This window comes from Antrostomus carolinensis, unplaced genomic scaffold, assembly GCF_000700745.2.
Source record: "Antrostomus carolinensis isolate BGI_N321 unplaced genomic scaffold, ASM70074v2 scaffold1209, whole genome shotgun sequence".
Classification (NCBI taxonomy): domain Eukaryota; kingdom Metazoa; phylum Chordata; class Aves; order Caprimulgiformes; family Caprimulgidae; genus Antrostomus; species Antrostomus carolinensis.
The window spans coordinates 47,204-58,592 of record NW_010337645.1 but is presented as its reverse complement, the minus strand read 5'-3'; the positions used below and the strand labels follow the sequence as shown (position 1 = coordinate 58,592).

At 39.2% G+C, this 11,389-nt stretch overlaps 1 protein-coding gene across 1 annotated transcript in view; it reads right to left on the bottom strand.

The window, feature by feature from the left end:
* LOC104530587 (potassium voltage-gated channel subfamily H member 5) overlaps positions 1-11,389 on the bottom strand; it is a 65,320-nt gene that overhangs the window by 6,760 nt on the left and 47,171 nt on the right. The window contains exon 6 of the mRNA XM_010175226.1: positions 8,965-9,357. Within this exon, the coding sequence (XP_010173528.1) occupies positions 8,965-9,357 (393 nt within the window). The remainder of the gene's footprint in view (positions 1-8,964; positions 9,358-11,389) is intronic.

Below are 11,389 nucleotides of genomic sequence, written 5' to 3'. Positions count from 1 at the left end.
AAGAGTAATTAGAAATATTGAGATAAATCAAAATGCAATCAGTCCAGCAATAGGTTTGCTAAGCTTAGGTTAGCTGGGATCTAGCCAAGTTTTACTGGTAGCTTTCTCTGATAATACACTCCATTTTCTAAATGAAAGAAAAGCCGTATTTCAGTAACACAAGGAGTGAAATTATTATTATTAGGAAATGCAGAGAAAACAGGGACCACAACTGGGGCTGGAAGGTGACTGAGGAACTTGTGAAAAGGAGGGCTTTCCATTAAGAGGAACTCTAGCAAGGGTTACAAGTGGCAACTCTTGGTGATTTCATTGGTTTCATAGTGAAGTCAGCAGAAATACTATATGGTCACAAAATCTGCTGGCGGCACACCTCTGGAACACACAGAAGTGCAAAGAAGAACCAGGTGTGAATAAAGGAAAACATGGTACAGCTTAACAATACAGATCCTCAAAACATCCATTACAGGGCAAATGGACAAAAATTCCTACAACTACAAAGATCTTTAGTTGAAGATTACTGAGAAAAAGAAATATGTGGGTATATGGGTTAATCCCATAGTAACTCAGAGCAATCAGTGGGTTGCACTCACAGAAAAGGTTAATCCAGTTCCAATATGGATCAGTTAGTGTTTCCACTGTCAAGAGGAAAAGCCAAACCCCAATTACAAAGTGAAGGTGAATTCTCATCCTAGAGTAATACATACACCTCTGCCCTAAAGAGATGTATTCAAACTTAACTCCGTGCAGAGAGAGGCAGCTGGAATGGCCAAGCCAATTTTCATAAAATTTCATAAATGAGGTTTCTAGTCAAGATCTGTTTGCTTAGAAAGGAAAGGAACGGAAAACAGGTGTGTTTATGCAGGGAGAGGGAGGGATGACTGTTCTTTCTAAGCACACTGATGAAACAAACATGAGGGAAGGAAAAGAAATATTTAACCAAGAAGGTTGGCACAGGGACAAATGCACAGACTGCAAATTAAGATGGATTTGCAGACACCAGGAGTTAAGGAGGATTTTGACCAGTTTATGGGAAGGGTGATATGATGAACCTGGCCACCAAAGCCAATGACTCAGTTACTCAAAAGGTCCCTGTGAGTTTTATCCCTATTATTTTTTCCTGGTTTTGTTTTTATCCTTTGAAAAGTTGAAGTGAGGCAAATACAGTCTCAAGGGCAGGATGCATCTCGTCTCAGCATAAACTATGCCCTGGAAATGTCTGTGCCTGAGCTAGTCACACTGGTGTGTCATCACAGTCAATGGTGAGAAATAAGCATTTTAGGGCAGGGTGACCCCTCAGACCTGCCTTGGAGATGCAACTTAAACCATGAGAAGCCATACCCTGCATGTGCCTGTGGACTATGCCTGGCCCTATATTTCATCAGCTGAATCTCATGCTTAGTACATTTTGAAATATAGTCCGATACTTTAAATAAAGAAATATGGAAAAAAACTTTCACTATCTTTTCCTCACCAAAAGTAATTATACACACAAGAACCATCACCCAAACTCATCACCTAACTGATTCTGTAAAATTAAGGTACAGCTCAGTATTTGCTACTGAAGCAGTGCAAAAGGCACCGTTTTTTGAAACCCTGGGCAACCACGGAGCAGTTGTTACATGGTAGAACATAATGTAAAAGGAAAAACAAACAAACAAACAAAAAAACCCCAAAACCAGATTTTGTGAACAACCGAAATGGTGAGTCCTGCCAACATGAGTGGTTGAGCCTGCAGGCACATCTCCAGAAGGTATTACTCTGTGCAGTGTAGGGGGATGTATAGGCTGTTTGAAATTTAACCAGCAAATCATTCCCAAAATAAATTTTTTAGCTTAGCTACTTAAATAGAGCTTAGCTCTAAAATCCCTGGTTAGCTCCTTAATGCTTCTTTACTGGAGTTAATGTTAAAATAAATCTTCCCACATATCTCAGAAACCCTTTTTTTTTTTAGGCAAACAATTAACATAATAAAGTTGCACAGTTACAAATCAAAATGCTGGAATGAGAAAAATAAAAAAGCAACATTTCTGATTTTTCACCAATTTAAAAACTGAATTTAGAGTTGCATTCAATTTTGTAGGCCCACATGGGAGTAAGGGACTTTGCTTCTGCACAAGCTATCTAGATCCTGGGTTCAGATACAAGCAGAGCCCATTTAATACTTGACCCTGCACCAATGCTAGCAATGGGAGTAGTGACTGCAGTGAGAACAAAATTGAGTCCTTACAACCAAATGAAAGCAAGTAGGTTTTCTCCTGCAGTCTGTGAAAGCACCTCTAAAATTATGGCTTGAGATTTATCTTTTTTTTCCAGGAGTATGGGGGAGCTTTTCATTTTTTTTTTCCCCTAACACAAATGTCAATAAGCAATAACATTATAAATAAACTTCTAGTGAGTTGTTTATGGCACAACTATACAATGCAGTACATTTCAAACAGTGAATAACTGAGGTTATAAAAAGAAGGGCAATTTAAAAATACTTCTGGATTCAAGTTAAGGGGGATGTGGCATCCTGTACTATTTATTTTTTAGTGCATCAGGGTGTCCAACCAGGAAAAAAAATAGGATGATATCATAAAATCTGGTAATTTTCACTTAGGGAAGGTAGATGGAGGATGAAATGGGACTGAGAGGAAAGTATGCCCCATTGGTCAGGGCAGCTTCTGAGCAGGATATTGAACTTAGCTGATAGTTAATGTCAGCAACAAACCACAAACTTCCCATGCCAGTATAGGAATGAAAAGAGAAGAAGTATCTGGAGAGAGTAATCCGAGGTGCAATGTTTCTGCAAGTACTTCTGTAACTACACACACCCCTGACAGCAAGGGGCATATATAACACCAACAGTTAATAAAACTGCTAATTCTGGTATCAGCCATGCAGTTACTTTCTCCAAGGCTGTACCTTGGCTCCATTTTGTGCAGAGCAATTGCTCGTCCTTAAGCCTGTGACTCTTTTCCTCCCATTGATGGCTGTGTACAGCAATTTCAGTAATGTGGATTTTGTGCTACAGCATTATTTCAGTGACTATCTGACCAGATTATTTCATTTGCCTTATCTCCATTGTAAACCTTCCCCTCCTTTGTGAGCAAAGGGATCACGGAGGACTCGAAGCTTCCCCTGAAAGTACTCCACACACAATTTGCCCCAAATGGACTCTGCATCACTTAATACGGCTCTGACTAAAGATTTGATTTAAATGGCTTGTACCCAACATCTGCTTCCCAGTAAAACACTAAAAAAAAGGAAAAAAGACCACTGAGACATATAATTAAAGTTCAGTATGCCATAATTCAAACCAGAGCAGTGCAGCACAAGGCTATCAGGTCACACCCATCTCATGAGACATCCATCTTTCTGCCTGCCCTCCCACCACCCCTTGCATCAACTCCAGTTCAGGCACTTCCTTTCACAAGTCGCTTCTCACCGCAGGATGACATTCATGTGTCTCCACAGGGAAACCTGTAGAAATATCCCAGACCTTGTATAGCATTAAAAAAATCTGGTAATTAAACGGTGGCAGAAGTTGATTAAAACCTTTGCTTGAATAAAAGCTAAAGAGACATGGTGCAATTCTGCAACTAAGTGTGATAGGGGTGATAAGGGTGAATAAGCAACAGGGGTGAATCTGGATGACCATCTACATAATATATGCCTAAGGCAGATATATTTATATTTGGACACCGTAACCAAGCCATTGTATTATTATATTGTGGTTTTCTGCACACTACAGCAGTACAACAGTATTCTTCATATTTAATTGCCTTTCGACTGCATAACAAAGGGGAAAATGCCAGGTCCCAGGCTTAGTGCGTCTGTCGTTATGTTGCTAGGAGTTTTCATCATAGTTTAACACTTGGCTGCACCAGGGATTTAGTTCTGGGAATTATTTTCTCCATGTCAACCACCTAGATTTAAGAAAGGAAGCTAGCAACAGACTTTATTTCAGAGCCAAAGCCACATTCTGGAAACACACCGATTTATCTTCACCTTGCATGTGCCGCTCAGACTGGGGTCCATGAACCCTTCTTCAAATATCTCCCAAAAAGGGAATCTTTGCAGTTAAGCACTGCAGATGTGAATATGGCTAAACTAGTTATATCAGCTTTTGTTTGCTTTCAATTTACAGACATTGCTATTTTAGTTGCTATTAATTGCAGTGATGCAAAGAAGTTTCTGCCACTGCTGAAATAGATCGATAACAGCAATTTAAAGAAGATCACAATTACAAGGTTTCCATGCCATAATACGTCTTGTACCAATCACTAAATTTTAAAGGCCATTGGGTCATGTAGTCTTAAATTATTAAACAACAGACACAGAACTTCAGAATTTTAGGTCATTTAAATTTGTCTGCTTTCACTTCCAGTCACTGGCTCATGAAAACTAATTTTTACAGAAAGAATGATCTTTTATGCAACTCATTTGAAAACCATCTATTTGGCTGTCTGTACACACCATTCAGACATCTGGTCCCATTCTTCACAATATGTGCCATGTCATTTTAGGGCCATGTTTCTTGCAGAGATGAGATCAAGCTTCTAGGTTTTGTTTCATTACAAACTCAGAAATTCAAGAATCTCAGTGAAAATTCCAGGGGCCAGGGAGAGCAAAGGGGTTTTTTTCAGCTGCATTTTACATTTAATTTGTGGAAGCATTTTCAATTTGGTCAAAAGCTTGTCCATCCTCCCAGTCTTGGGAATATTTACTCTATATACTAATTTACACAGGCTCAAATGCAGCCCTCAGCAGCACTGTATCAGTGTGCCTGTACGTGAGTGTGGGTACCTGAGGTCCTTCCAGCTCCAGGTACTCTCCTGATTGCACGGCTCCATGTGGGGACAAGAGGTAAGCACCTGCACAACATCCTGGTTTCCCTGGGATGTAAATCCATGCATTTGGTCTTAAAGGAAGTTGTAGCATGGTTTGACCATATCTGAATAAGCAATGGGATCCTCTGGCACACTGTAAACCCATCCGCTGATAATTTCAGCACAGTGTGACTCCGATAATTGTAACTTGTATGGAATTGAGGGTTACTCACGCTATGAACAACCTTTTGGTAGCCCAGACTGACAGAGGTTGGATATTTATCTCTCTCTAGTAGGCAGAACACATATAAAGTCTAAGCCTCAAGGTAACATAATTCTCTAGCTTCAAAAGTAGAGAGTCATGATTTCAGAAACAGAAGTGATCATGCATGCACCAATGGAAACAATTGTTACAAACAGCTAAGTACTCAGCAAAAAAATTAGAATCACTTCAAGTAACATGTGACTCCAAGACAAAAATCAAATTTCCAGTTGCTACATACATCATAGCCTAATTAAAAATAGGAACTTCATGTGACCGAAATCTTGGGATTCTAACACTATATCCCTCACTACCCCAAACATTTTTCTTTATTTTTTCTTATTTAAAAGAAGGGACAGACAGACAGACAGACAGACATGTGCTTTTGGAATAAATCTGAAGTTTCAAAGAACTCTTCAAAGAATAAAAAAAAAAAAAAAAAAAAAAGCTATCTCATTTCAGACTCTGAGCACACAGTCTCCATTCTGGTTCATACCTTGAAAATTGGATGGATTCCTCGGTATGTTTTATAGTGTCTCTTCTCACACTTCTATATATGAAAGGTTTTCTATCTGGCTTTGGTTTAGCCAGAATGTAGTTCAGTGCAAATAATGTTTCCCAATTAGAAATGATGCCATGCATTTTTCTGATTTCTAGGACTATCATCCTACCAATTTTCTGAAATAAAATACGTATCCCACTAAGGATTCCACTCTCCTCTCTCTTAGTTCATTTTTCTCCAGCCTATTTTACCTTGTTTTCCTACCCTTTCAATACCACTTAGCCACTTAATTCCTCATCCATCACATCAATTTAGATCACTCTATGTTGTGCAAGGTATCTCTCTCTCTCATTACCTTTCTCTTTCCTTGTCATACATCCAAATCCCCCTGAACAGTCTGTAAGAACTTGTCTCTATAACTCCAGGCATGGAAACCTACACCTCTAAGTCTGCCTCAAATCATCATAATCCCCCCCAATTCTCAATTTGTGTGTCATAATCTTTTTCATCATCTCCTTCTATTGAGGCTCTGTATCCACTCAAGAAGTCATGTTTGCCTCAGATAGGAATTTTGTAAAACTCTAGTCTTGGCCTAATCCTGTCCATGGTGGAAATGACACTGCTCCTACTCCCGCCAAGACTGACTGCATTTGAAGAACTCCAATCCTCAGTAAGAAAACTCACATTTCCTTTTTTCACACTCCTCCTTTTAGTCTTTTGATTTATCTCCTTAATTCTGACATAATAAAATAACACTCAAGTGCATAAGGCATCTTATACAATGACTCAGCAGCCTTGGCATGAAAACCTTCAAGCGCCTATATCACATATAATAGTTTACATCTACAAGGGAGACACATAAACCTAACTTCCTTGGCCATATCCTTCTTTATGCGTGAAAGACTTGCCCTTAAAGAGGAAAATAAACTACCTGCAATGGTAGTATTCATTTAGTCCTTAACAACTAACAAAAGTGCATTTGATGCTTCATGTGGAAAAAGAAGGGTTTGGAGGTGGAACACACAAGGGGAACAAACTTGGAAAGACAACTTTCACCCAGCTGGGTTTTAGGACAATTCACTCTGATTTGGGTCCATCCTTCACCACCATACCAAGAACTCAAAGACCACTAGGACCTGTCCCCAAGGTCTTTACCACTTAGCTCTGATTTTCTGTTAACTTTCTCTGAAATGACACAATCATCAGCTTTAATGCTAAAGACAGCTGCCCTTATCCAGCACCCCGGGCGAAGATAAAGAGCTAAAATCTACCAGAATCAAGAGTTAAAAGAACTCTTCTCTCTCCTATTTGCCTTAAGGAGGAAACACTCACCTTCTACTGAGAGATAATCTCCTTTTAATCAATCAGAATATTTATTCCAAATCAAGCTTATTGATTTATTTACTCTTTACTTATAAACAGTATTTGAGCACAGTGCTGTTAGTGAAACAAAAAGTTAAATTCCAGAAAACAAGTACCAGTGAAAATAAATGTTAAAAGCCAAATAAAGACAAAGAGCATTAATATCTACAACCACCCAGAATACACTGAGCAGCTCAAAGGACTTAAATGTCACAAATGAAGCCATTACCAAAAAAAGGAGGAAAGACTGACTGTTGACTGTTTACATACCTGTTTTCAAAATCACTTCAATACGTTTCAAGCACTATGGAAAACAGGAGTTGTAGGGGTTTGAAATTAAGCATAGGTTATACCTCAATATCTGCTACAGGCTCCAGTGCCATAACACACCATTTAATGATAAATAAATGCTACTTTTGATTCTTTTATTAATAAGAAGTTGATATTTCCATTTGTTTGAAGGTATGAGAGCAGTTAGAGGATCACTGGAGCTCATGATACCTTGTTATTGGTATTACATTTTTATTAAAGTTTGTCATTTTAAGTGAGCCTCAATTATAATGCGCTATGGCAATGACTCCCTTTACTGTGACAAATATTACAGATGGTTTATTTCCCATCTATATATTAGAGAAAGAGGTTAGGCTCATCATTTAAATTTGTACTGCTCGGGCACAGAAATTTTCTGTTTGTTTTACATATTAAAGCAGGAAATTTTCTGGAGAAAATGCTGCATTTTTATAAAAATCAGGTTTCTCCTAGTCTTAAATTGTTATTTTAAAATCTGTATTATATTTAAAACCTTGATAATACCACCTCCTTACACAGCCTGACTGTACAACCTGCTTCCAGACAGGCAGCCCTCATATGATCTTGAATTTAAGCTGCAAGTGTTATCACTTCTGTCATATTTGCTATAAATAAAATGGAACAATGTCAAAAGATGGTACTCAGCAAAGACCAGGATGGAATTTTAAAGGAGCTCTACAAAACCTGAATTAAAGTCTGCATTAAAAAATAAGAATGTAGATTTTACATACAGTAAGGATATATAACTGCAGAATTTGAGAACTGGGGGGGGAAAAACCCCACACTCGGTGTTCTAAGAAAAAACTGCTAAAATGTCAAAAAATGAACACAGGCTTTTTCATCTGTTTATGTCCGTAAAGATAAAAGGCTCTAGAGAATAATTAAAGCAAGTCCTAATGCCATTATAGTTGCATTTTAATAATGAATTTTCTCTACACTGACTTGTGCATGCATTATTTGTCGTAGTTATTGCTCGTTTTCTCTACTATCTTAGACTGCAAGCACCATTTCTTACATGTTAATACATTTAGCAGTTAAAGAGCTTTAATTCAGTGTCCATTTAAGATATTTATGTTTTCTCTCCTCAAACAGCTTCTAAAATTCCAGCAGTAGCTCAAAAACTGTTTAAAAAAATAGAGATAAACCTCCCTCTCCATCAGACATTTGAAAAGACATCACAAATAAAAGAAAATTACAACGTGGTTCAAAAAATAATCCTAGGGCAGGATTTTAAAAATGTTAATTCAGAGGCATTCTTTACTTTCATATGTCAGTGGCAAATTTGCCACCAGCTTCAGCCAGAGCAGACAGAGTTCTGATAAAGCTTTACGTAAATAATCAGCCTGCCCTGCAATGGATTAGGACTGCTTAAAGGCAACGACTGGGACAGAGCTGAAAAGAGAGGCTGTGGCAGGGGGACACCGCAACTGGTTCGGCTCTTTGGGATGTGGACGTGCTACAATACTTTTGGATGAAGAGCAAGTGAGTCTAAAACCCACGTCTATTAATGTACACATCCACACAAGTTATTGAAATCATCAGACACCTCTTCTCCAACACGGGAATGCTGCGTATGTAAAGCCCAGCAGCTTAAAGCCAACCCTGCATATTTGCACAGAGCTTCAGTTGCCTCTTGTTGCTGCCAGATGCCTGGGAGAGTGCTCCTAAATTAATTCCCAACTAAAACAATCCTTTTGAGGAGGACTACCATCACTTACCTCATCCACATTCTCAAAGGCATTGATGATGTCATACGGTAAACAGGACAGAAGATCAATCACAAACCACGTTTTCAGGTAGTTCATCCTTATGAGTTTGGGATCAGATATAACCTCTCCACCAGGGCCAACAAAGGTTGTATGAAAGTTCAAAACAATGTCAACCAGAAAAATAACGTCCACGACACTGTCCAGCACGAGCCAGGCAATGTTGTTCTGCTTTGTCTTGAAGGAGACGTTATATGGAACCATAATTGCTGTGTAGAAGGTTAGAATTAAGATGACCCAGTCCCAAGTGGTCTTAAAAGCACAATAATGTAGTATAATGTGTGGTGGAGTCTTTGGAGCTTCTTGCTTGTACTGAGGAAGAATATCAGATCCCAGCTGGAGAACCTGTAAAAGACAGAAAAGCAAATGTTACTATTTTCAACTGACGTGATCCAGTTAGGGGTTTTATGGATTTCTGTGAGGAGCAGGACTGTGTTCACTGGGCATCACAAGTCAAACTGCAGTTTCTAAATTATTTGATTTATTAAGAATGTGTGGAGGCTGCTATCACTCAATGAATGGGAACAGCATAGCATCTAACCATAGTCTTGCAAAAAGGGAGGTCTTTGCAGATGGACTGAGCAGAAACCAAGCCAATAGCAAGGGTAAAGAGTCTCCATAAACAGGTTGTGGGTACTGCCACATTGGCTTATCTTCTGCAGTTATGAACATCAGTATTCACTCATATTTAGAAGGGTTGCAAGACTAATCCTGCCTGACCTCTTTTTAAAACCACTGTTTTGCTAGAAAAATACCCTTTCAAAGGTAAACCAGATGTCAGCCTTGCTGGCTGATCTCCTTCTAAAATGAAGCATCGCATGCACAATTTCTGCCCAAACACCCTGGCAACATCATGCTTCCTTCCCATTGTCTTCAAAAACTTGTTACCCTTGCAAGCTCAGTATCACTAGTGGGTTCTCTTTTATTTCTTCTAATTACTTTTCTTTTCCTTTTTTGCATATAACTGTAATTTCCTGCATGTGCACTTTTGTAAAATGTGGAACTGGAAATGTTGCAAAGGAACCAAGCCAAATTCACTTTAGACATTCCTCCCAGCTAATCTAATTACCTATTATCTCAGTCCAACACAAGAAACAAAAGCACAAAGGAACACACAATCTGGCAATATATTGCGCTGCCAACTGCAAGATTCATGTATCTTTTGGAACTAGTAACACCTTTTACATCTCAGGATCTCAAATCTGTATGGGATAAAATAAATAATTCCAGCAACTACAAAACTCATTTCTGCCCTACACCTGTCTCATATCGGGGCTGATGCACCACAGTTGCAGGGACAGTTGGATTGAAAATAGCAGTCCCATATGTGTAAAAACAATCAAACAGAGGATGCTCCCTCGATGACGAGGAGTAAATGGCTCCGAATAAACAGCACAACAACTAAGAATATGAACTCAAGCACCACAGATATAGATTTTCCACTAATTCTTTGCGGTCTTATTTTTAAGATGAGAGAACTGTTACTGAGATCAGTCAGAAATCTGGCTCCACTGAAAATCTGTTCTTCAGAAATTACCAAGGGACAACAACGGCAGTCGTTCTCACTCTGTGTTACAGTTTTCCAACACATCTAATCTGGACCAAAGTCGGGCTGTAACCTGATGGGATGTAAACCTGCTTGCATTTACCTGTTCCCACCCTCCCTAAGGTCAGAATGAGCAATCATGACCTGTAAGAAAAGTCAGTTAACCTAATATGATGAAAAACTAACTTACTGTTATATGAGGTAGTCATTTGTTTTCTACAGAATCAGTTGAGTTGAAAAAAATTATCCTGTTACCAGAAGATCACTAGACCCACTATGCAGGTAGCACTGAGAGCCCAGCAGAGACCCCTTTGCCCACAGCTTCACACTACACCAGATCCAGGGTAACACAAAGCCATGTGTTTAGCTCCAGCTGAACAGCAAGGTATACCATGCAGTCCAGTCCCAATAGCACTCACCAGAGACCCCTGGTGAGACTTATAAAAATATCAGCCTCCAGATGTCCATTCCCTAGTGACCAGGACAAGACTCACAAACAGCCCTCTTATCACCACCCAAAGAGCAAGGCTCAGCTGGCCACTGTGGCACACTGAACTCACTGGTGGATCCATTGGTCCTTCCCTGGAATAAAAGCAATGATTGATATACAGTTTTTTGGGGTTTTTTTTTCCATAGCAGCCTTTGTGCAAATCCATGAAATTTCTTTTAATGTCAAAACTGTCCCCTGCATTTAACACACCATTTTGGCTTTGATTCACAATCTGGTCGTTATCTCCAGTTATCTCTTTGGACTCATCTGTGTCTTGTTCACTGGGGCAGGAGCTGGAAACAGCCTCACTATATCTGGAATAATGAGCTTCTTCGGGCTCA